The sequence below is a fragment of the Bemisia tabaci genome, chromosome 3 (assembly GCF_918797505.1).
Source record: "Bemisia tabaci chromosome 3, PGI_BMITA_v3".
In the NCBI taxonomy this organism is placed as follows: domain Eukaryota; kingdom Metazoa; phylum Arthropoda; class Insecta; order Hemiptera; family Aleyrodidae; genus Bemisia; species Bemisia tabaci.
In genome coordinates, this window is record NC_092795.1 from 3,012,221 (window position 1) to 3,038,975 (window position 26,755).

At 36.7% G+C, this 26,755-nt stretch overlaps 2 protein-coding genes and 1 long non-coding RNA gene across 8 annotated transcripts in view; 2 read left to right on the forward strand and 1 right to left on the reverse strand.

Moving 5' to 3' along the window:
• LOC109043330 (progestin and adipoQ receptor family member 3) overlaps positions 1 to 3,113 on the forward strand; it is a 47,071-nt gene extending 43,958 nt beyond the window's left edge. For all 6 annotated transcript variants that reach the window (XM_019060519.2, XM_019060520.2, XM_019060521.2 and 3 more), the window contains exon 8: positions 1,312 to 3,113. The gene's annotated coding sequence lies outside the window, so the exon portion shown is untranslated. The remainder of the gene's footprint in view (positions 1 to 1,311) is intronic.
• Positions 3,114 to 7,683: 4,570 nt separating this feature from the next.
• LOC109043312 (uncharacterized) lies at positions 7,684 to 26,506 on the forward strand. Its single transcript, XM_019060489.2, has 13 exons — positions 7,684 to 8,032; positions 9,139 to 9,293; positions 10,911 to 11,028; positions 11,823 to 12,001; positions 13,220 to 13,352; positions 14,911 to 15,068; positions 15,374 to 15,557; positions 16,160 to 16,336; positions 16,774 to 19,096; positions 19,722 to 19,877; positions 21,860 to 22,112; positions 22,909 to 23,014; positions 23,342 to 26,506. Exons 1-13 carry the CDS (start codon positions 7,930 to 7,932, stop codon positions 23,377 to 23,379), a joined length of 4,083 nt encoding a protein of 1,360 aa, XP_018916034.2. The 5' UTR covers positions 7,684 to 7,929; the 3' UTR covers positions 23,380 to 26,506.
• Positions 13,835 to 14,907, reverse strand: LOC140224180 (uncharacterized). The gene is made up of 2 exons (XR_011899423.1): positions 14,769 to 14,907; positions 13,835 to 14,711 (listed from the first exon to the last, which is right to left on the reverse strand). It is a non-coding gene; the product is annotated as an uncharacterized lncRNA (long non-coding RNA).
• Positions 26,507 to 26,755: the final 249 nt, after the last annotated feature.

Below are 26,755 nucleotides of genomic sequence, written 5' to 3' on the forward strand. Positions count from 1 at the left end.
CACTTCAATCCAAAACACATAGTCACGACTCATTTTTAAATGACGAGTGACGAGCCGCCGCTGCACAGTGGATCGAGTCAATAGGACAGGTCGGACTAAATTTGGAAACTTTAAACGCTCATAACTCCGTTTATACAAACTTTGAGGTACCAAAATTGGTTCCATCGGTTTTCTCGTAAAATTTCCTTCCAGAAGCACCCCTTAAAATTTAAAATGTGACGAAATAAACATCAAAATTTGCAGATTTAGTCAAGAATGTCATGTCCGACCTCTCTGATTGGCTCGATCCACTGTACGCCGCGTACTTAGGACAACACATGACTCTAAACACCATTTTTGAGTTTAAAAATCGACGGACGAAACTAGAGTACCTATACGTATAGCTATATTGGAGGTGCAAAACCTCGTAAATCCATTGCAGTGCTTTAAAATTTCTGCCCCTGTTTTATTTTTTTGAAGTGGAAAAAAACAACAATTTTATGGCTTGAAATTCATTCAGAATATTCTGCTGACTGAGAAGAATAATCAAGGAAGTTTTCTGGAAAATACGTTAATTTTAGTTTTTAAGGAAAAATCAAAGTATGACAGGAAGTCTGGAACGTTACAAACGGAGAAACGTGCTTTCGCACTTTTGCTATCGTTAGGAATACTATTGCGGCGTCTGTGCCGCTCTCTGACTGGTTGTTTTAGGCCTTTCGTCGGGATCGTAGGGCCCAACGAAAACAAATTTGACATACAGGAATTAATATTTTTCGGGAGATAATGAATGATTCTAAAACAAATTACAAAAGTGTAATTCTAGGCAAAAATGTTCTTAAAAATTAGCTGAGGATTTTGAAATTATATATTGCTTATCGCATCTTAGATCCTGTAACCAGAGGCAATGGCCACTGAAATGCACTTTTCAAAAACTCTTGAAATCTGTTAAAAGTTACTCTTCAGGTGACCCTTGACGGTTATTTTTTAAGTTATATTTATGCAATTTTTTTTAATCATTACTGTTGTAAGAGTTTTTTTGAAGACTTTTTCAAACATTTTTAAGTGTTAAACAATTATAGTAGCCCCGCAAACAGAATATCTTCAGCTTCCTTAATTTTACACGGTTACCTTTATTCGCTCCTGTAAGAGCTCGTGTTGCCTATTCACTCATATGAAGGCGAATTTTAGAACAAATTCTACCGGAATGATTTTTCTCTTCATTTCACCGATGAGTGAATCTCAATTTTAAATCCGTCCATGAGCCTTTGCGAATTTTAGGGGTGTTTACGGCTGTCTAAATTGATCCAAACTTGTCTTAATTCTTTGTTGCAGGGTTCCGTACCTTCTCGTGCGCTCACTCTAAGATTTGCGGACTATCGCCTGCAAATTTGTCATCACTTCATCTTAGTTTCTGTTAATTTATTGATATATTTTTATTGCTCACGAGTACCTTTCAATCGTTGTCTGGTGCTCATCTTTATAGATTAAGTATTTAGTCAGATTCTGCAATTTTATTGTTATTTATAATTTTATATGACTTCACTCGTTTACTCGTTAGTTATGCTGTATAAGAGAACCCGTCATATCGAACCATGTCGAAGCCGCAGAAAACGGGAGTCACTTCGGACCAAAAACACAATCGAGTTGATTATCCATTTTATTTCATTTATTCATTTAATATTATTTTACTTACTTCGTTTCTACACTTAAATCGTAGGATGCGATGTATTTCACTCAAAGGGTTGCTTTTCTCTTTGATGTGTTATATACATTGACGATAGAATTATTCATGCCATGCCATAAGACCCTGTTTTTCAAGCGACGACATGGTGCTCAAAGACTGTGATACCTATATTTTAATCGTTATCATTTGATTTCCCCTAAAAAATTACAAATTTTAGCGACTCTCTCGAGGTTAGTGTGAGGCAAGCTCATTTAGATGACACGTTATGTTTCGGGACCGTGCATTTCTTACTGAATTTTGGGAGCAATTGCGACCTTATTTTTTATTTTATTTTTTACCTTAAGATTCAACAGAATCGCATTTTTTGAATAATAAAAGCATGACAAAATATTATTTTTCTACTATAATGAAATGTAAAACAAAACAATACAAATTTTACGAATATTTTAGCAGCATTGAATGAGCTTACTTCACTAACATCTTCGATTAGGATTTTTTTCTTTTATTTTTACCGCTCAAACAAATTGAATATCTAAATCTGTGCAAATAGACCACTCTGTATTTAGAATTCCCCTGAACTCTCAACCTAAATATCATCGGTTCCTTTCGTTCTCACGAAAAATGTCTCAATCCCTCAATCTTAAAGACAGTTGAAAAGTGTACGTATCCTCAGATGAAAGTAAGCAGCAACTTTAAAATTGCTGAAGTATTAACCTCTGAAAACGATACCAGGATCTGGAAGCAATTAGTCATACTACTAAGTGAGTTACAGATCCGTTACATATTTCGTTTCTCCGTAAGATTGCGAGTGAGCCATCACCGAGTGAAATATCAATGGAATAATATCAACAATTCAATCAACAGGTAAGAAGACTATGATAATCTAGACCCCAACCAGTTTGTAAATAGTAATTTATTTCTCTTGAGTATTTTTTGTCACCAATAATCCACGGAGAGAACACTTTGGTCCATTTTTGAGTTCAGGGGATGGACGCAATACCCTTAACTTTACCTTATATAGAGTAAGTTAGTTGAATTTTTAAAATTTAAGAATACTCTCAACCAGTGGCGTGGCGTGCTTTGCGATGTATCGATTGTTATTCCATTTAAACCTATGGAAAAGGATCGATTATTAGGGTTGTTCGCAGCGAACACCGTAATAATCGATTATTTACCATTAGTTCAAATGGCTGAACAATCGATACATCGCAATTCACGCCACACCACTGCTCTCAACGGCTACCGAGTCTGCCAACGTTCTTATTTTCAGCAATAATAGGATATTTGTTGTTGCTCTTTCTTTGTCTCCCGGTGGTCACTCTATGCCTATTTAAAAATGTGTCTCTCTATTTCCCTTGTACTTCTGTCTTTGCTAGACAATCTCTTAAGATTTTGTTGTTGGATTCTTTATTTATCATGGAATCTAATAAAATAAATGTTTATTAATGCACCTTGTGTTATTTTGTTTTCTTCGAGACGTGGAATCTTTTAATGCATAGGTACCTGTAGATTACAAAAACAGATACAAAATACTTTTGCTGCATACGTCGCAGGCAGTCGCAGCAATCTCTGGCAATTTGCGAGTATCGTGCCCGTTAACTTTGTCAAATTGAACATATTTATGCTGAAAGGTTCTATGTGCATACGGATTGCGTGTAACATAGTTCCTTTTAGCATAAATGGGTAATTCTACGAAAACTGTCCAATTTGACCTCCCAAAAACTGAAAATTCAACTATGTTATTTTGGATTCAGAGTTTTTTTTTCTTAGTTCGACATGGTATCAGGCTTAATTTTCGAAATCTTTTGGGTGAATGACAAATTTTTTTCGTAATCAAATGCATTGTCTACTCAACTGCAAGTATTTTTGATGAAATTAGTACAAAACCCTGGTAAAAATTGGCGATAAAAGCAGCGTATCAAAATACCATAGGAATTTTTATAGCCGGCTAAAGAAGGCTACAGAAAATCATACAGCTGGCTGTAGAATGCGGAGAAAATCATACGGCCGGGCTATACGAAACGATAAAAAATTAGCCAGCCGGGCTATGGTTCCCATCACCGGGCTTTACACTTTATCGCCTGTCTGTTGATTTATTGCCATCGATTATAAAAGGCTATAAGAAATTGTTAAGTTTGATACGGAACCACCTTAATATTTACAAAATACACGTTATATTTTCCTTTAATACATATTTTTTTTCATCAATTAAAACGAGAATATCGACGGTGAAACTACCAAACCACGTATCTCGTTTGCGGTGTTTAAAAATCTACGCTCGCATTTTATTTTTTTGAAGTAGACCAAATCAATATCATTCCTTGAAATTTTCACAGAATTTTCTTCGTACGAAGAGGAAAAATCACAGAAATTTTCAAGACTGGACGTTGAGTAGTTTTTCATTTAAAAAATAAAGTATGACAGGAAGTCTGCGACGTCGCAAACCGAGATACGTGGTTTGGTAGTTTCACCGTCGATATGTAATCCATACAGGATGTGCAAACATTTCAAAATCATGAGTTGAATAACGCTGACTCCGCCAGATTAAATATTAGCGCCTAACACAAAGCGGAGCGGCGACGCACTGGCGCCTACAAACCTAACGGGGATACCTCACGCATTGCGCAACGCTTGAAGTATCCCTGTTAGGTTTGTAGGCGCCAATGCGCGTTTCGTGCTGGCTGCCCGCCTGCCGCACCGCAGCGTGCCACGGCGCTTGAAGCAACTATTTCACACCAGAGGTATTGCACCGTATCATACGAAACTGAAGACGCTCTAACATATTAGGAATGGCAGGCATCCATCAAAAGTACGGAGCTTTCCTCGCAAAATAAATCAAGATACTACGGCCCAAAAAGAGAGCAGTGGTCCAAAAACTCACTAAGTCCTAGCATCCGTAATTAGTGACGTTTAGCATACACTTTATCGCCTGGCTGTGAGTTGCTTAATCGCCATCGGCTATAAAAGGCTATAAGAAATCTTGTAGCCGGCTATAGAAGCTATTGGACATCTTACAGCCGGCCGTAGGTCTATGGTATTTTGGAACACAGATTCTACTGCCAATTTTTACCAGGGAAATCAGAAAAATTTATCAGACCAAAAAAAAGTTATGAGGTTGTAAACATTGCAAACCCACCAATCATGACAGTGACGGTCGTAACATTTGAAGTAGTAAAAGCTGAAAATGAAGCTTAATCCATCAATTTACACAATTGTAATGGTTATAATTCATTAAAAACACTCAGTTTCCACCACATTTGGTGAAATGTGAGACTTTTTATCACACATTTTACAAATAAAACGACCATGACTGGAATTGGACAGTCTTCGTAGAATTGCCCAAATACATCCAATTGCAATATACGTATGTATTGACTTAGTAAAGGTGTCATTGGTGAAGAAATTCTGAAATCAAGGCTTGGAATGCCTGCAAATTCCGGTGATACTCTCCGCCTTGCCAGAGAGTTAGTTTAGTTGCCCACCGGGACGCGACAAAGGTCACTGATTCCTTCACAGGCACTCACCAGAGTGCTGGTTGGTATCATGCATTCAAAAAGAACAGAAGGCATGCTTAAATTCCACGCATAACAATCGATGCTGTCTACTTTGTTTTCTTACTTCTAAATTTTTACATTTTTTCATTCAACACTTTGTAGACTTGTCGGCGAGTGCTAATTTCCTGCGACATGTATCGAGCCAGGAAAGAATTAATCATATCTTGTTAATCTAAGGTTCATTGGCTGTCAAAATAAAGGGGGTTTTTTTTTGGGGGGGGGGGGCAGTCTTTGATCAGTATACCCCCTTAAAATTAGATCAAACTGACTATTGGTCGGCTGCTTGTGTTCGCAGCATTTCTTCAACATGTCGCAACTTCATTGAAGTCTCCTACAGCTTTCCCTAAAAAAAAAAGAAAAAAAGAAAAAAAAAAAACATGCTGCAAGGAACGATTTGACTGTTTGTATCCTCGAGGAATACATGTTGAGCGAACACTCTCGACTCAACTAACCGTAATCAAATATGCACATTTCTTCAACCGGGGACCATCGGCTTTCACGCACAGAGCGAGAACGAATAATATAATTCGGTTCATTGTGCACCCGAACGATCCGTAGGTCCGATACGCTGTTCAATCAAGAGGTTTTTCTCATAGATGGCGAAAGTCACAAAAAACTATGCACGATCTTGACGCTCCACAATCTCCACTATTAAGGAGAAACAGGTAGACGATAGTTTCCATACATATCTCAGAATATTTCGCACAATATGAGGATAAAATCTCCAGCAAAGTGTCCAAGAAATAATTTTCGTCAGTTTCCCTCCAAGTAAAATGAAATGCGAACAAAATCTGCAACGCCGGAAATGGATTTTCTTTTTTTTTTTTTTTTTTGCGGCTTTCACAATCGGCGTAAAAGTTGAAAGTAAAAAAATTAGGAGAAAATTATTTCCATCACACATATAAGGCAAAGCGGAGCAACAAGAACGTATGAGTGGCATGAAAAATTAAATCATTAATTGATAATCCCTGAAAAATTCATTGAGTCCTGCTCTAAAAGTCTCAAGGTGGTTCGTCTTGGTTTCTAGGGTGGTCGAACTAGCGTACGATATACCGCATCGATTAAATCAAATATCTATGTAGATTTTGAATATTTAGCCAAAAAAGGGTAGCCCCTGCGCATGAGCCTTAAGAATAATTTTAAAACGAAAAGTTGGCAAACTTCAGAAAAATGAAAGCTGGATCCTTAAAAAAAAAACCTCACGATCGACATAGATATCGATAATTGTATCGAATGCGAGGGTTATTTAGAGACAGGCTAGGATCCTGCTTTCATTTCTATTTTTTTATTTTAGAATAATTCATAAGGCTCACATGCAGGGCCTATCGTTCTTTTTTTTTTTTGCTTAAAATTCAAAATCTACCGAGATATTTGACTTAATCAATTATATATCGCACGCCAGTTCGACCACCCCAAAGTCCGTGACGAAATCGAATCGTGTTCTATGTGAAATTCTGGTGAAGAATCATGTATCAGGGTGCTTAAATTCGTACCTTGTTTAATTGTCCATTCGATCTATAAAAGAGAACCTAGAGAACCTTCCTAACTTTTCTCAGAAAAAATATTTTATCGGGAAAAACGAGGCAATGCTGGAATGCTTATATGGCGTCAAAATACAACGTGGGCCTTTAAGCCCCATTGTTCATGCCGCGATTATCCTAACGCGAGCTCAAATAATCGCGCCAAACACGGTGCGGTCGGCGTCAAACTCATATCAACGCCTGCAAGACTACAGGAATACTTCACGCATTGCGCCAAACAGTGCGGTCGGCGTCAAACGCATATTAGTCAAACAAGACTGCATGAATACTTCTCGTATTGCACCAAACGCAAGGCGAGAGTTATTTGCAATAACTATTCGACTACGGATATAGGCACTTTTCCATATTGCCTACATTTTAACACCCTGACCTATTAATTATGAGCAAGTTTACAGCACGCTGCGGCGCGGCGCGGCATGCTGCCGGCTCCAAACGCGCACTGACGCCTACAAACCTAAGGGGATACTTCAAGCATTGCGTGAAGTAGCCCCTTAGGTTTGTAGGCGTCGGAGTGCGTTTCGCGCTGGCAGCACGCCGCGGCTTTTCCGGCGGGCGGGTGGTGAGCGATTTCTTGGGGGAAAACTCCCAGGCGGTGACACTCGTGTATCGTGTCAATTTTTTTTTAAATTTTCCACTTTTAAAATTACACACTGGTCGTGCGAGGGGATTAGTGAACTCTCAACGCTAGATGAAGTGTGAAGTGTAATAATGAGAGGTGCTTCGTGCGCCATGCGCGCTTTGGACGGCGCAGGGCGGCTTATGAAATTTTCATTTTTTCAATTTCAGCGCGCTTCAAGTAAATTGAGCGCATATTCAAATTTTCGCGCTGCTTTTCGAATATTTTGCATTTCGGAACACTCCTCCCGCCGCGTTCCTTGTTTGTGCCGTTGAAGTACGTCATGGTTGAAAGTCGACAAGGAATGGAATTTTTCGTTGTTTTGATTGTGTCGTTCCCAAAGGAGGTTATCAAACGAGCGATAGTTTTATTGATATAAATTATACTTTTAGTGACCCACAATTTGCGAATTTTATATTTTAATCTCCCTCTTTCTGTTTGTTTGGTTGTTGCCTGTTATTTATCTCATTACCGTTCGCATTTTTCGTCGCATTTTGTTACTCGGTTTGTTTTGCGTGTTCGATTTAGGTTAAGAATAAAATTATTTTTTCTTCCATGTCTCAAAGGAAATCCTCTACTAGAAGTATCTTTCACCATGTTTATCGTCAACCGTATGAATCTTATTCATTCAGGACCAAGCTTCATAATGCCGCGAAAGGTATGCCATTTCCAGTTGTATACAGGCATAATGCAATTAGATTTATAGATGCTCTCAGAATTCTGTCGTTGGAGACTTATCTTAATTCATGAATCCTCTTCTTGTTTTGCAAGTATCACCAGTGAACTCCATCGTTTTAAGACTTCCTAATCCAGGGGCATAGGTATCTTTTTCCTAAAATCTGACAAATCCATCCACTCTGGAACAAAGAAATCCGATTTCATTGAGCATGTCAATTTAGTGCGAGGCATAGGCTATTTTTATCCCGAAGGTCGATCGTAACAAAACATGGTTTGTTTTGAGCTATTTTTAGTTGACTAGCTGGTGGTTGTCACATTCTAAAATTTGAACATGCTCGTAGATTCTGGAACCCATGGACAGTCAGACTACACTGATTTCTGTAATTTTTGTTTTTATATATTGAAGCCCAACTTGCTGACGGTGTTTGTCTCAGCCAACTTACTCCCCCCCGAAAGAAGGCTAAAAGTCAAGCTTTAGCACGATGTGTCAACTTGGTGTAGTTGCTATGTAATGGGCTAGTTATAAGGGTTTTACCTGAAGGTAAGTTTTGTGGATTTAAGGAGGTAACATAACTTGTTCTGTCCTCAAAAAGTTTGTTCTGCTGGAGAAACACCAAGTTGTTTTATGTGAATCCTAATTCCATCAACAAGTGACATTTTTCTGGGAGTATAATTGAATCGACGAATGCGAAAACGTCCGTTGTCCAATACAGGGTTTCATAAGTGCGGTGGGTTTCTTTTGTCCCACAACATTGATGAATAGGATCGATCTCTCTTGTAAACGTTTAATTACACTTAGGGGATTATGTATAAAAAATTGTTCTTCATTCCTAATGTCTTAAACTATCGTTGTGTTGTTAAGTTACAACGAAATTGTCCACTCAAATTCTGAAACACAAGACACTGTCCTGGACACCGACGTTCTCGCATACGTCGATTCAATTATCCTAATGCAGTTGCACCTCTAGAAATGCTCCGTCAATGCTGATTAAGCTCCACATCAGCTAAGAAAGAGGGGAAAATTCATTTCCAATGAGAAGGACAGGGTTTTTTTTATTGTTTTTCATTGTGAATCTTAATTTGCAGGCAGCAAAGATTTTGTGCAACGGCTAGGTCTGCTAAAGAAGCTTGCCATTCACAATGGCTGTGTTAATTGCATCTCCTGGAGCGATGATGGTCGATTATTACTGTCAGGAAGCGATGATCAACATCTCATTGTGACCAACGCTTACAATCACAAGGTAAGCTTCAGTATGAAAGCGAAAGCCTTATTCATTCATTTTTTTATTCATCAAAAATTGTTGACTAACAACAACATAATGGGTCAGTGGTATCCATTTTTTAATTATTTCCTGAAAGCATCGAGTGAAATGAGCTTCCAGGAATTTTTCTGATATTTTTACTAGCCTTCAAGACAGAGAAAACTCCGTTTTGAAAGTAAATAAAACCATATGAATAATTGGACTGCATTTTGCAATTTGGAACTATAAATTATGGCTCTTCTGGAAAAACACTTATGTGCATATGAGGACTTATCTGTAACAATAGCGGATGTCGAGTTTTCTTATTGTAAGAAAATCACGTTTGAAGTTTTTGAAGCTTTGCACTTTTCCGCCCGTAGAACCGAGAGGATTCTCATAAAGATTTTCATGAAAAGCAACTCTTCCGATAAAAAACACACGTTTTACGATCTATGTAAGTGAAAAATTGAAGGAGTAACAGCGATTCGAAAAAAAATGTGACATCCGCTATTTTTACTGCAAACACTTTTTTATGCATGAAACTAAGTCTTCAGGAAGGGTAAGGCTGGTGAAACGATTGAAATGACCTAAAAGTAAGTCAATGCTGAGTCATTTAACAAAATTTATCAAGAAACTAAACCGTTTGTAACTTTTACAACAAAAACAAGGAAAAAATCATAAAATCAGTTAAAAATTCAACAATTCTGGCGAGACGGTCCCGATACGTATAATTTGAGTGTCAGCTACAGCCCATGGCCAGTGGGCAGGCAGTTATCGCAAGTGGGTTCAAATCTCCACAAAGTCCTGCTGCGCCGGCCGGGGAAAACAGTGGATTCTCATATCCGCTGTTTTTACAAATAACATGGTTTTCAGTTCATATCTCGCCGAAAAATTGCGCTGGAAGTCTAAAACTTTGCACAGGCATTTTTGGAGGCTCTAGATTTCGAAAAAAGCGATTGTCCTAAAAATGGCGGATGTCAGCGACCGCTGTTGTTACATATATGTCCTCATATGGAAACTAATGGCACATACATTGTTTTGAGACCGGGCTAGAATTTATCGTTCCAAATTGCAAAATGTAGTCCAATTGGTGAGCTTTCATGATGTAGCCAGGCAAGGGCGTTTCTCGATGAACTGGCCTTAGCTTCAGGCATAGCCCTGCTATGTCACCTCGACTGTCTGCTTTTCATTGGCTAGATTTTGATTAGCTTTTTTTCTCCCTATGAATGATATTTTTTAACATTTTAATTGAACTTTTTGATTTTCTAAAATAATTTTGTGTTGAAGCAAATATATTGTGCTTATCAGCGTAATGATTGATCACTTTCAAAATGCTGTTTCAGAAATGTCATCTGCAGGTTTTCAGAGAGGTTACTCTGCACCTGCTTCCAGAGCAATTTTTGTAAAAATGTCTGTGATTAAAAGCCGTATATTTTTTTGCTACCAGAAAAATTTCATCACACCAACTACAAGTACTTACAGTATACTGCTGAAATTGACAGCTTGTAATTTTTTCAAATTATTCAGACAAATTTTACTTCATGAGCACCAGAATTATTATATATATTTTTTTTAAAAGTACATAATCATTATCAATTTTTTATTTTTCATTTCCAGATTTTAACTGATTACAAAACAAGTCATCGAGCTAATATCTTCTGTGCAAAATTTTTACCCTGCACAAATGACAGCCGTATTGTCTCTTGTGCCGGTGATGGCTTGATCTTATACTCAGGTTTGACTCCAAAAATGTTTTTTTTTTCTGTGTGCCATCATCATAAGTCTTAGTGAATTTTATTGAAGGAGCTCTCTCAATAAGATTAGATCAGAGATATTCAATAATTTGACATGCAAAGTTTTTTAAAGCTTGATTGGCAAGACATCATCAAAGAATACTGCCCATTTCTTCGTAAATGATGGTTAAATTGAAACCCAGCATCCTACACGGAAAAAAAAGAATTGCTGATTCAGCAATTCAATTGCCAAAAACAGTGAGTGCAATGTTTCAACGCAGATTTTACAACAAAAAAATGCTACTTTAACCACATTGTAAACTAATTTAACCACGGTGGTGGTTAAAGTAACATTTTTAATACTACTTTATCCACATTGTAAACTAATTTAACCACGGGGGTGGTTAAAGTAGCATTTTTTTGTTGTAAAATCTGCGTTGAAACATTGCACTCACTGTTTTTAGCAATTGAATTGCTGAATCAGCAATTCTTTTTTTTTCCGTGTAGAGTAAAACCATAACTTTGAAGTGTACGTACAACTGTAAGACCTTTATACTGGAAAGGTAAATACTGAGTTATTGATACCACTGTCCAGAGGATTTTACTACAAACATTGTGGTATGAAAAGTGCTCAGAAACGTCCAACCATCGTTTTGCACTTCATAAAATGTAATTTTTGGGTTTTTTTTTTTTTTTTTTTTTTTTTTTTTTTTAAATGAGAAAACTAAAATTGTTCTGCATTCCTGCACCACACTATTGGAAGTTCAATTTTTGAATTTAATTTTAATTCTTTCAGATGTGACACGCCTGAATGAAACTCACCAAAACATATTTAGTTGTCACTCTGGGACCACCTATAAACTCGTAACAATTCCCAATGATCCCTATTCTTTTCTCAGCTGTGGAGAAGACTCAACAGTACGATGTTTCGATTTAAGGATGAAACAAAAATGTAGCAAGCAACAATGCACGGAGGTAACCATTTTTTTTTTGTTTCAAATGATACGCATTTATTCAGAAGACTCTCTTTGCAATGAATTCACCATTTGGATCGGCATCTTTGGCATTAATGAGTTTGGTATGTTTTTTATAGGAAAACTAATGACACATATTTCATTTCTAAAATGAGCCAGAAATTGGGTTTTTTTATTACAAAATTGTCGTTTGTATGGCTTGATTAAAAAAAAAAAAATCTTCAAACTCAATTTCTACACAGTAGATATTTGTTGTAAACTTCAAATTTTGGGTAGAAGAATATTTTTATTGATTTATTTATTTTCATTTCAATACATTAGAGCCGCAAGGCTTTGGTATACGTTCAAAGTACAGAAAGGACAAAAAGAAAATTTTACATTTCAGCGAAGATCTAAATATCACAATCAACCGGGCACTAAATAACAGAGAAAGATGATCAGCTAACAAAAAAAAAAGAAAAAAATCGAGGACAGCTATTCATCCAGGAGGGTGTCCAAATTTACGCCATTCAGCAAACCCATCGACTCTGTAGAATGCATTTTTGAGGAGATGTTGCAAAAGCTTATTTAGAAAAGAATTTACACAGCCATCACGAAAGATAGGTTTTAATTCCCAAGGAAGGGCATTAAACATTTGGATTGATGAGTACTTCACGCTGGGTGTTGTTGAAGACAGCCTGACCTTCGAATTTTTTATGTTTTTATATCTGCTATTATACAAGTGGGCAGGAAAGAGATGTTCAGGATTAATCAAATTAGTAAAGGTGGAAAATTTAATACCCTCAAAAATGTAAATAGAGGGAAGGGTAAGGAGCTCCTTCTGGATGAATAGCTGGCGGCAGGGGGAATTTAAAGGTCTACTATTCTGCATTCTGTGAAAAGGAATCACTATTTCAGGCTTTTTTTAGGAACCATTGTTCTTGTCATTAGTTTCTTACTGCAGATGATTGCTTTTTAGGATAAGCCAGAAATCGTAGCTCCTTATGGCAAAATGAAGTTCAAATACAAGCTTAAATCCATCTTTATCTCAAGTAGTTTAAATTAATTAATCAATTTAAGAAAGTAATTTACTTTGAGTAATTTTTTTAATTAATGTGACTCGATTCCCTTTGCTAGACGCTGCTTTTTCTAGCACCAGTGTTTGTGCTGTAAATATTACTCCCGTTTTTATGTCTTAGGTTCATTTTTTAACAGAAACATTGTGTCGTGTCTTTTTCAGGATGTTTTAATCAATTGCGGGCGCGCAGTCACAGCTCTAGCCGTTAACCCTTGGGCTCCCTATCAATTTGCTGTAGGATCAGCCGATAGCACTGTTCGTCTCTATGATGGTCGTATGCTCAGTAGTAAACCAGGTGAAAAAATTAAACTCTGTTGGCTCCTTTTTAGCAGTCACCCGAGATTTTGACAGCATCAAATTGGATATTCATTGACATTACTTAACTAAATATTTTGGCCTGGAAAAGCTTATAACAGGATTACAAATTGTTCAAGGGCCTCTGCAACTTTTTGAGTTTGTGCTGAAAGGTCAACACAATGCACCGATCAAAATTTCGTTACATTTTTGTGGATAATGTTTTAATGTATGCCGGATTTGCATTATTCCAAAAGGGTTGTAACTCTGAAAAGCTTGGAACGAAAGTAAAAATCTCTCAGCCTCCACAATTTTTAAGACACTTCCACAATTTGGTCGTGACCAAAAACAATTTGTAACCCTGGAATTTGACTTGATGTGGGATCAGTGTTAGAATTTTTTACTTTTTACCTGTTCTTTCCGATTTGTTTGTATTTTAATGTATTTTATATTTTAACCAAAAAAAATGCTATATTTTCTAAAAAAAAAATTGGGAAAAACGAGGAAATATTAAAAAATTTCAAAAATCTGATGAGTTTTGAAAGATCTAAATATTAAGACAGTTTAATGATCTTATCCATCAATCAAATCAGTTTTCTCTGATAAGAAACATATCCAAAGATTAGACTTCCCATGGAAATTTGACTTGCACCATGTTGAGTTTTGGTTGTGTCCTTGGTTAAAAAGAACAATAGAAACAACAATGTTACAGGAAAAAAAGAAATTAAAAAATGACTCGTCAGTTGGGAGACAATTTTGTTTTTTCCATGATAAAGATTGAGTCTTCTCCGCCGATTAGTGTCAGAGGAGAACAGTTTGAGGTGATTTGTCACTTTATTAGGATGCCTCATTACAGTACAGATACTAATTTACTTTCTTCATAGGTCTGGCTGCAATTAGATATTTGATGTTAAGACCATCACTGCTGGATGGAGCACCAATTACAAAACGTGCGAAGTTACATTATTGTTTTAGTTTCCGTTTAATGATTTATCTTATTTTCAGGTCTATCATTTTCTCATGTTACGTTTTTTATCAGTTTTGCGCACGGTCACTTATGTTTTACCTGAAGATGAACTTCATAGTTCAAAATGATCATTGTCTAAACTTCAATACCTAATTACATCAGGATAGTTAAAGAAAGTAAGGTAGCCCATCACAGAAGAACAAGTTTCGAACTACAGCTAATATTACCTTTATTCGTGCATCATCCAAACTTTAATTTCAACCATAATTTTTTTCTCTCAAATCGTCTCTTCTTGTTTTAATTTTTTAAAAAGAATAACTTTATGACGTGAATTGTAAGTTTTTCAGAGTGTGTTAAAAGGTTGCAAAATTAAAGCAGCTCTACAAGGTTCATCTGTTTTTTTTTTTTTTTTTTTTTTTTTTTTTTTTTTTTTTTTTTTTTTTTATGAACCTATCAATTTGTTTATTCCCAAATCCAAGCTGGGACGAACAAGAATCAATCCAAGTGTAAATATTTGAAGTCAAAAAATTTTTGTCTCTTCAAAGAAAAAAAAAAATCAGTTTAGTTAACATTCATCTTAAAATGCCCACAGAAATTGATGACACTCCGTCGCCAAATTATCTTTGTTCGTTTACGGTACCTTCATTGGCCCATGGGGCATATCGAATTACATCTCTAGCCTTTTCACCAGAGGGAGAAGAAATTTTAGCCAGTTACTCAGCAGAATATCTCTATCTTTTTAACATAAAGGTAATCAAAAATTGTATTCTTTTTATCGTTTTTCAGAAAACCTTTGCATGCCATTTATCTGAAAAAGGAACCCCTAAAGTCTTATGAAAGAACAAGGAAAAAGTTATTTTTAATATGTATTCATTTCAAGTATTGCAGTTTTCACATCAAAGTTCATGTTCGTATTATTGTTCCCTTGATTCGATTTTTTTCCTCAGCACTGTCACTTGTTTCATCTTGGTGGCTTGCATCACGTGTCAGCTTTCTTGAATGGATATTTTATTGATAGACGCTTATCTTGACTCCTAGTCTTCTTTTTCTTGCAGAACTACAAAAAATGTGAGTTTAACCCCAGCTCTGTCAGGACATCTCCTCCAAATAAAAGGTCCAACAGTCAAAATGTTGCGACTCAGAGTAGCTTCCCAGCAGTGCGGAGACTACGATTAAGAGGTGACTGGTCGGATACAGGCCCAGATGCTCGACCAGAACAAGAATTGAATAGAAATACAGGTGAGGTTATCCTGTTTTTTGCTTCCTCGGAAACTTTTCTGATCTAAATTGATACAGATGGATGTATATAGGATTGCAGTTTTGAAGTAAGAATGCCTGATTGTTATTTTTTAGTACGGTGGACTCTTGGCTATCCGAGAGAGCTGGAAATCAAGAGTCACTCTCAAGGATCATTACCCGTTGCATGAAACGGAACATACTAGGAGCATAGAAACACAAAAATTGGATTTTCGAGCTCTTCACTCAAAAAGCAACAGCATGTAAAAATAGGCTAAATCTAACAAAATTTTGAAAATAATATTTCCGCAATCCGGAAATGGCAGGTTTCATCGGTGAAAAAATTGTTTCAGAGAAATGTGAGATTATCGCTTCTGTATTTTAAAAATGGGATTCAGAAAAGGGAAATATTGAGAGGAGACAAAGAGGTATGAATACAGCAGAGAACTTCATGTAATAGTAGCGTTTGTTGTGTGTGTGTTGCTTATTCCTGAAAGGTGTTGAATAATTTAAGCAATTTGGTAAAGAATTTTGAAAAGTGAAATAATTTGAACTAGGATGCAGCCTCAAATATGTTTCATAACGTTCCTTGATTTTGTTTTTAGATTCTTCACCTGCTAGACGCTCTATACATGCAATTTTCATGCAAAGAATGACAAACGCTATCTTCCGAATTTTTAACAGTTCAGTAAATCGAGACGGTGCAACTCAAGAAACACAACAAACAGAAAATTCAACTGAGGAACAGGAATCTACGGAAGAAACTAGGAATGAAAATGAGGGCAAGTATTTATTGTACCTCTTTAACCCTTAATGAATGTGGGGCCACAAATTTAGAAACACACATAAACTTCATTTTGCAATAAGAAACTACCAGGTACCTCTGGCTCAATTTTAAAATGGCACATGTGCCATTAGTTTTCCTGTTCATATCCGTATCCTTTTAAATCCTTTTTCCTTGGGATTGACTGGAGGAAAAGGTTTTTTTTGGTTTTCAGGGAAAACTAATCATCAATCATGGTCCAAAATGGTGGATGGCCAATTAAACCTTGGGGAAAAACGTGGAACTTTTTGCATCTCCCTGTACAATTTTGGTAGATTGCAATAGAATTCGCAGAACCATGTTTTCTTTTGTTTTCAGTTATTGGCATAATTGTCAATGCTCTAATGATTAATTTAATGTGTCTATTGAAAACGAATTGCTTTCCTCCCTTTTCAGGTGGAATCGAAGAAGAAAACTCACCTGTTGATGAGAATAGTCGCAATTCTTCAACCAGCGAGTCTCAATTATCTGACACTGATGCATCCACAAGCAGTCCATCGTCTGTCCAAAGGAATGAGACGCAGGCACCCTCTGTTTCATCAGCAGCCTCTCATCCAAGCCAAGAGAACGTCCAACTTCCATCTTTTGAGCAGACTTATTCATCTCTAGTAAAACAACCAAAATCATCTCAATCAGGCTCTTCTGTTTCTCAATCTTATGCTAACTGCGGTCTCCGTTTCAGTGACTCATCAGCTGTCACTCCATCAACCATGAATCAACCTTCCACTAGTTCTGTTGCTAACTCCTCACGCCTGGCTAAAACCTCCAAGTCATCGCAGGCTGGAGACAACATCAAGGCTTCAGTATCCAGCTCTTCATCCAATTCACTAGCTCGACCATCTTGCTCTTCAGTTGCAACTCAAACTGAATTTCAATTAAATTCTTCATCCACTGCAGTTACAGAAAATAGCTTCACACTTGCCTCTTTCTTGACAAATGTTCCTCAGATGTTGTCAACGTCCCATTATCTCCGTCAAACTGATGACACAGTGTCCTCATTGCTTCAAAATGATACTAGGCGCAGCACTCGGGATAGCCCAGAAAGTCCACCTCCTTCACCTTCACGGGGAAATATCGTTCAGGTGGAGCAGAACTATAGTCCAGAGAGTCCACCTCCATTGCAGCAAGGAAGTGTTGTTCATGTCGAACACAGGTACAGTCCAGAAAGTCCGCCTCCATTGCAACAAGGAAATATTGTTCATGTTGAAGATACCTATAGTCCAGAAAGTCCACCACCATTGGACCAGGGAAATATTGCTCGTACCAAACGCAGCTATCGTCCAGAGAGTCTGCCCCCATTGCAGGGGGAAAATGATACTCATATGGAACATAGCTATAGTCCAGAGAGTCCTCCACTATTGGACCAGGGAAATATTGCTCGCACCAAACGCAGCTATCGTTCAGAAAGTTTGCCCCCATCGCAGCGGGAAAATGATACTCTTATGGAACTTGGCGATAGTCCAGAGAGTCCGCCACCATTGGACCAAGGAAATATTGCTCGCACCAAACGCAGCTATCGTCCAGCAAGTCTGCCCCCATCGCAGCGGGGAAATGATACTCATATGGAACATAACTATAGTCCAGAGAGTCCGCCACCAGTGGACCAAGGAAATATTGCTCGTACCAAACGCAGCTATCGTCCAGCGAGTCTGCCCCCATCGCAGCGGGGAAATGATACTCATATGGAACATAACTATAGTCCAGAGAGTCCGCCACCATTGGACCAAGGAAATATTGCTCGTATCAAACGCAGCTATCGTCCAGTGAGTCTGCCCCCATCGCAGCGGGGAAATGATACTCATATGGAACATAACTATAGTCCAGAGAGTCCGCCACCATTGGACCAGGGAATTATTGTTCATCTTGAACACAATGATAGTCCAGAGAGTCCGCCCCCTTTGCAGCAGGGAAGTATTCAACAAGTTAGACATAGCTCTTCAATGAACGAATCCTCAAGTCATTCTCAAGAACCAAATAACATGTCTTTAGAAAACTGTGATAGTAAACAAAATTCAAACGTCCAATCTAACAATGAAAGTGATAACTGTACAAAACTCGTCAGGGAGCCTAACACAGTTCGTACCTGCCACAATGTTCCTCTTAGTAAATCAACACCCTGCTGCTCATCCGAAGTTACTACAATCTCTGTTGATAGGGATAGTGTTTGCAAAAATGAAAACTTTTCATGCAGTGAAAGTGCCAAAGAAGCTAGTAGCAATGAATCTCTGAATTTTCATAGTGTTAAGGCTCAAATCGACGCTATTTCATGTCAAGTTTCTAGTAACTCTGCAGGATCAACGCAGGAGACTGAAGACTTTAACGATCCGTCGTCGTCATCAAGCTGTTCTAGTAATTGCTCAGATTCAAAAATAGATGAGTCTTGTAATCGCAAGGCTATTATTTTCTCAAAAAAAGGTAAAGGTAGAGCAGGGAAAGTGTCTCAAGATGTCGTAGTGCGTCCCAGAAGTGTCTCTGCCTCCGGTGATCAAGACAATAAAAAATCATGTGATTCCAAGAAAGTCTTTTCGTCGAGTAGTTCTCAATGCACTTGTGATTCTTTTAGCCAAAATTCAAAGCTATCTCACCAGTCACCAGGATCTCTCGCTTTTTCCAATGATTCTCTCTCCTCTAAGGCTCAAAATTTTATCAGTTCGAATGATCTAAGTCAGAATGAAATCGGAAATGAAGAAGATAGTGATTTGGTGGAGCTCCTTGATAGGTAAGTTATTTTAAGATTATCAATTTCTCTTCATAAATCATTTTTTTAAAGTTAATCTTCGCTCTAGAGCCTTTTTTTATCAACTGGTTTTAAATCTTGGAGCTCAGAAAAGTTAACGTATGATAAGGAGACAAAATTAAATCACAAAGTAGTTAGAACAGAAACTTTAGTAGATCAGAAACTGTTCGACGATTTGAATAGGAAAATTAAAAAAAAAAAAATAAAAAAAAAAAAAAAAAAAAAAAAAAAAATAAAATAAAATAAAATCTGCATTTTAGCGTTTTTGAGAATGAACGGACGAGTTTGAACAGTTTTTCTGCATTCAAAGAAAGTTTGTAGTATTGAACAATTACCACATGTTCTTCGCTTCCAGATGCAATCCATACCTTAGCCAAAACAAAGCGTTGATGACTCAATTTTCAATGTCTTGGCACTTGAGCCTTTTTGAGAACGATCAATTCAGTTGAGACTCCTAATTGCTTGAATCGAGGCACGGAATGAACGTAGCCTTTTTATGTCTCGTTTCAGGTTTAATTTCATTTTCCCATATGAATGTTTTCTTGAATGTTTTTTTTTTCCTTTACTCATTTGATTATTTGTTTATTTTTCATGCAACCAACTCAAGCAATGGGAAAGAAAAGTTAGAAAAGTCTGAAATGCACAGTAGCTGTGAATCCATCTGTGAGAGTAAAAATTTCGATGACTATGGCCATGAGAGTGATTTAGAAGAAAATGAATACCCGTTTATCACGCAAAAATATACAGGTCATCGTAATGCAAGGTAATATTTTCAAGCAGCCAGATCTTTTGTGCAGCTATCCCCTGAATTCTGAATAGGGCTATAATTTTACAGGCTATGAATCCTCTGTTTATTGATAGACTAGCAGGAAACCCGTGCTACGCACAGGAAAACCCCACCATCAGCAATCACTGTGATTAGTGATCAGTTACTAATTGTGTTTCTGAATTATCGTCTACTATTTCAAAATTGGCGAGACACACTGGTTTGATAAAAAAGTAGAAATTAGTAGTATGCTGCTATTTTGGTCTGTTCTTCAGTAAGCTCATATGATAATTGTAATAATCAAAAATACCCAATCAAAAGTTGGTTATTTTCATAAAGATTTGATACTTTTGTCAGTTCAATGTTTAATTGAAGTTAGCTGGTGAGTTTCAGCTGCGAAAATTACGGGATTTAACCAGCGGTTTCGTTTAATTCTCAGCAATGGCGGGTTTGTCATCTACATCGCGGAGAAAACTTGATTTTTCCAGGGATTTTGTAAAACAAATTAGAAATTACACGATATCACGGCAAATGCGTCGTGTTCCTAGCGAATTTCTAAGATCATTATAATTAATTGCGAGTTATTCACATCAATATCGTGGCATACACGCGAATTTCTGACTCAATTAAGACTACGTAAATGTGCGCATAAAACTCATAAACATCTGTTGCTTGGGATGGGCGAAAACGTATGATTTTCCTTCAATTTTGTATGATACCACATACCCACTCCGGAGTTCAAATAGTTTCTCGCTTCATTTCAAGCAGGTGAAGAATGTCGGAGCGATGTTCTGTTTGCTCCGCTGTCGCTGTCAGCACCGCGACTACAGGCGCAGTGTGACCGAGCCGTCAGCACAGTATAGAACGCCTTCAATCTAGCAAGCGGCAATGTGCGCAGAGGAGACCAATGCCATAGAATAAAAAGACTACGTCAGTCTCTTTATTCTATGCCAATGAACAGACAGATTTTCCAGATTTTCACATCTCTGAGAGGGTAGCCCGGCAACGGAGGCACGAGTCGGAGCTCGCAAAAATCATGGCGCGGCGTTTCCAACAGCGCGACGCAGAACTCGTTCCATCTTCCTCGCACTCGTTGGACGCCGAACTCCTTCCATCTTCCTCGCACCCGTTGCGCGCACCATAAGAACACACGTAAAATTTATCAGCTGTCTTCGAGCGCGAGCCGCGGAAATCGCTCCATCTCGCTCGCACTCTCTCTCGCACCCGTTGTCCTTACGGGAAAATCGACCCGCGCGGACCACGATATCCCGCGAACCGGCTGGCGGATCGCGAAATCCTCCCTTATCCGGCGCCTCGGGGTAGAGAGGGATCCCAGTGCGGAATCTCAGGGTCATACGGCCTCCCGTTCACGAGATCCGCTGATACGTGAGTCAGTCAGTCAGTCAGTGAGTGAGTCAATCAACGTGAAGTCTGCTTTATTAGTATAGATCAGCTCCTATTTAATAATCTAAAATGTTCCTCAAATGTGACAGTCCACAGAAAAAGGAACTTAAGTAAGGAAAATGGATCAGTTGTGCTAGTCACATAATTGTATTTTGATGAATTTGATTCATCGATCAGCAAAAATGAATAACACTTGTCCCAACCAGCAGCAAGGCATGAATGATTGATTTTCGATATTTCTCCATTTGAAGCTGTGGTAAAGAATCGATTATAAGGTGATCGTTACGAACACCCCGTTTATCGATCCTTTTCCATAGGTTTAAATGACATGTTAATCGATATATTGCTAAGCACGCCTTGCCGCTGGTCCAAACCCCAAGTTTACACGTCCAATATTGATGCAGGTATCACCCCTCAAAAAACAAGGCAGATGATGTCAGATGGTTCCTTCCACCTTGATTTCGTCGATGGTTTAATCAAATGTAGCATCAATCAATTTTGGATCTCCGATTCTATGGGACACTATCATAATTCATCCCAGAATTTGTTAATTTTTATTCATTGCTTATTTTCAGGACGATGATAAAGGAGGCAACTTTTTGGGGGAATGATTATGTCCTTTCTGGTAGCGATTGTGGTCATGTATTCGTCTGGGACCGCTGGACAGCCAAATTGACAATGCTGTTACAAGCCGACAATCATGTCGTCAATTGCATTCAACCGCACCCGTTCCAACCGATTCTAGCCACCTCCGGTATTGACTATGACGTGAAACTCTGGGCACCAATAAATGAGGAATCAACTTTTAATGAGGAAAAAGCTCAGGAGGTAGTTGTCCATGACATTTTTTTTACTCTCTCTCCATGCCTCATGTTTACCTGCTCCAAGTCTGTTCAGGGTATGAACAAGGCACAGAATTCCAAGATTCCTTTAAGGTGATTCGTCAAGTTCAAGTGACGCATTCCATATAGAAATCGATAGCTGAATCGAATGCAAGGTTTTTTTGCAAACACTATTCTGCTTTCATTTCTCTGAATTATGCCAATTTGTGGGTTTAGAATGATTCTTTAGGCTCATGCGTAGGGGCTTTTGTCCTTTTTTTGCTAAAAATTCAAAATCTGCCGAGATTTTTTACCTAATCAATGCGATATATCGCATGCCAGTTCGACCACGTCACTTGAGCTTGACGAATCACCTTAAAAATCTTACTCAGAAAAATAATGGGGCAGTGAAAAACGTGAACACTACTTCCTAATGGACTACCAGATACGGTACGAATTAAGAACCTTAATGTTTGCTTTCTTATTACAATTATATGTAGAGTATGATGCATGCATTAAAATTGTCTACATTCGACTCAAAATTCAGAAAATAATTGTTTTTGTTTACATTAATTCACTCTTTCGCTTACAGGAAAATCGTAATCTATTAGAGCACTCAAGCAGTTTTCGTATATTTTACCATGGATAAATATTCCAATGTCCTAACTTTCTTTGGGACATGATTAAAGTTTTCTTTTATCAAAGGAGAAAGAAAATTTGTGAGAAACCAATCTCTTGTTATTGCTTTCAGAGCTCTGTTTTATTTTTGCATGGAATTATAAAGTACCTGTTTTTGTTTTCAGTTGATGCAGAGGAATATCATCATGCTTGAAGAGACAAAAGATACAATTACAGTTCCTGCCTCCTTTGCTCTCCGCATGCTAGCTTTTCTGAGTCATGTTAGACGAGGTATGTAGTGTGATTACCGTTGCTTTCAATCCAACAAATTTTTATGGGGTGGATATACAAAATATCTCATTTTAACAAGAAATACAATTTTAAGACATAATTCAAAATATCAGAAATAGAAAATATTTAGAATGGTCCACTGTAGAAGGTACAAATTTCAGCACTCTGATCTATGCTTCCACTGTCATATGTTGTCTTAAACAGTCTACATTTAACGATACTTTGCTATCCTTAGAATTTAAAGGTGATGCAAACAATAAAGTTTTGTATTCCCATTATTTTTTATCTATTTTTGTCTCTAACATATCCCTCCTTTTTACGTTTCAGGAAGAAGATTGTTCCCAAATGAGCCTGAACAGAACTAAGTGTGAAGTCTCCCGAAGAATCCCCAAGAATCATCGTAAATGGCTTCGAGAAATGCCATTGACATAATTTGGAATGTTCCTGAAATCATGATTTTTTTTTTTTCAAACAGACAGATTCAGTCTGAAATTTTTAGAAACTCAAATTTGCAGAAAAAGGAAGGACAAACCCCTCCAATGTCTGAAAAGAAACATTGTTATATAGCTATTGTTCAGCTACAGGACTTTTATCTTTTCAGTATTCGCAGATCAATTTCTAAAAATGCAGGTCATATGGATAGAGCTAAACAAAGCAGTCACTTTTACATTGCGGTGTATCAAAATCTCATGTCCCATTTTAATTTTTTGGAATTAACCTTTATACAGGCCAGAAAAATCTAAGCAATTTTCGATTAGGAATGTTTTTTAGTTTCCTTCTAAAAAATCAAAACAGGAGATGAGATTTTGAAACACCCCAATGTAGATTTCACTTTTTTGCTTAACTTTATCCAAATACTGTTCTAGTAGATCTCTTTTTGATTCTTAAAAGCATTTCTCAGCATGTGCCCTTTTCCAATTAAAGATTAAAAATTGTCGGTTTGGCATAGAACAGCAACAAAAGGTAGAAGCAGCGTATGAAAGTGTTTATATCATTAGGTTGGACGCCTCAAGAAACGTATCTGCCCTCAAACCGGTGACTGAAGTAGTAGGGTGTCAGTCCCTGCCTTACCTTACGTGGGTAGTACTACATGAATATGGATAAATGGTCAGATTATAGTTGAGTGAAGATCTGCCTTTATAACTCTCAATTATTCTGACATGATCTCTATTCATATTAAATTTAAATATTAATTTTTACTGTTGCAATAGTCTTTGAAAAAATAATTTTAGTAGTTCTTACTAACCATTAAAGTATTTTATCAACCCACAGCACTTGTAATCATTATCAGGTGTATTTTTAGTCTAATAGGCTCTCAATAATACTTTATTTTCTAAATTGTAAAAATCTGTTGAAGTTTAAGACCATAACTTAGACTTTAAGACTACAAAACGAAACTGTGATATATTGATTGATTTTGAATTATGCAGGCAAACCTTAACACGACTTAAATGTTATGAAATAGGGTGCCACAATGTTATACTGCCCTAGTAGCAACCAATGTTAAAAAACTTTCAAAAGGTACGAAAATATTAAAAAAACAACTCTTAAAAGAACTGTTAAAATGTTCATTTTAGGAAACCCTTTTTGGGTATGTTTTTAAGTAAAATGTATGCCAGGTAAAATTCAAGTAATTTATACGAAAACTCTCAAAAGTATAAACTGTTAGTAGTTTTTCAACATTCAAAATGTTCCAAAAAATATTGAAAGACTTTTAAAACATTTTAAAAGACTATTTAGGTAAATTTAAAATGAAAATTATTTTACCTTAGGTATGGCCTGAAAGTGTTTTCAGAAATGGATATTTTAACAGTTTTCCACGAATTTTTAAAAATTGCTTTTAAAGGTTATTGCTACTAGGGTGCAGCTTTAATTACTGATGAAGATTTTTTTATTCACTGGAGCTGTTGCTAATGAAACAAAGAAAAAAAAAACTCTCTGTTTTTAAAGCCAAAAGACTAACTCCAAAAAGGGAGGAGCATCCCGAATTGTTGCTCATTGTTTCTATTTTTCATTACACCACATGACATCAGTATCAAATACTCATCATATAGTGTTGGCATTTACTGCAAAGTGCAGTTTACTTTTGCCAGTACGTAAATTTACACAAGTTTCATGTGATGGTAAAAATGAAGTACAGTTTTCTGTAAATGCTATGATTTTTTCACATTTTAACATCGAACTGGTATGGTGAGCCTGATCGCTCTGTAATCAAATATTACAGTCGATTGTCACGCTTGATTGTCATAGTAAATCGTAACTGGCGGTTGGTTTGGCTACAATTTACTAAATTTACCGGTGTCATACTCTTTTAAAGTGAATAAATAAGAACAGACTACTTGACAGGAAATGAAATTAAGCACTGCAAGATATGTTTCCGTATCAAAGTTTTACGCAGAAAACAATGAACAGATTCAAACTTTCCAAATTGAACTTTAAAGTTAGTAAACAACAGCGCTCAAATATGTTGACTTAAACGATCATTCACCAAAAAATAACAAGAGTCTGCTTAAGTCAAATCCATTTCAAAATTAATCTTGGTATATTCTTAAATGGAAGAATTTGCCAATGTAGATACTAACTTTTTTTTGACGAGATTAAAGATACCTTGTGTTTTTTTGGAGCGTAAAGTTTGGAAATACTCTTATAGTAAACTACAAACGTTTATCTCTCACTTCTGAGTCGCTTTAGGAAATTTTTTATACACTTCTATGGTATGTAATTTCTTACTCTGTCCAGTGGTCAATTGTCTCGTGTAAAAAAAGTAATGAAAAAAATTATTATATTATTTAAGTCAGAAATTTTTTTGTGGAGTTGGAACAGTTTATTTGAGCTTCTGAAAAATCTGCCAGTGAATTGTTAAATTACCGTTATTATTTTGAAAAGGTAAACTCTTGGAAGAAGATTTACCTGATTGTTTTGTTTACTGTTTGCTCTTGACTTTGAGGTTTATCTAAAAACAAAATGTCAATCACATGTTTGATGGTTTGAGAGATTGATTATGCAAAGTTTCAACTATCGAATTTTGTAACAAAAAATGTTTTTTTAGTGAGCTTTCTCCCGTCTCCACCCTTATTTTTTCGCAAGAAAGTGAAAAAATGATTATGAAGGTGGATTTTCTTTTATGGGAGGTGTTATGTTGGAGAAACCACAGGATTAATTTTATTTTGGCTCTTATTAAGTAAAGCTAAAGATAAGGTCTTCTCTTTAAGCATTATCAAGAACACAGATTTATTTTTTATAACTTCAACACTTTCTTTATTTACATTACATCTTGTTAGTCTTTTCAATGATAGGATGTCAATTATTGACGCATAATGTTCTGTGCTATTTTCTAATTGCAACTACATGTACTCTCTCTGGTTAGAGGCCTTAAATGGTTTCTAAATTGTTTTATTCTCATTAACATTGATGATTTAGAAATAATTACAGTGTAATTGTTGGGAAAGGATTGAAAAGGCAACTAAGCTTTCATTTAGTAAATAAAGTAAAGAATCATACCAAAAAAAAGATTAAAAATGAGTTTCAAAATGCATTTTGGATCAACTTCAGCAAAAAAAAATTTCAGCTCACCAACTGTGTGACCAGGTTGATGGGGGAAAAAAAGAAAAATTTATTAGATAATTCTCCAAATAATATAAGAAGTTCTTCATTTCTTAAGAGTTTCCGCTCAGGACCCCACCGAACCTTGTAGCATAATCTTTTTTCAATGGTTAAATTAGGTCAATTGAATCATTTCTA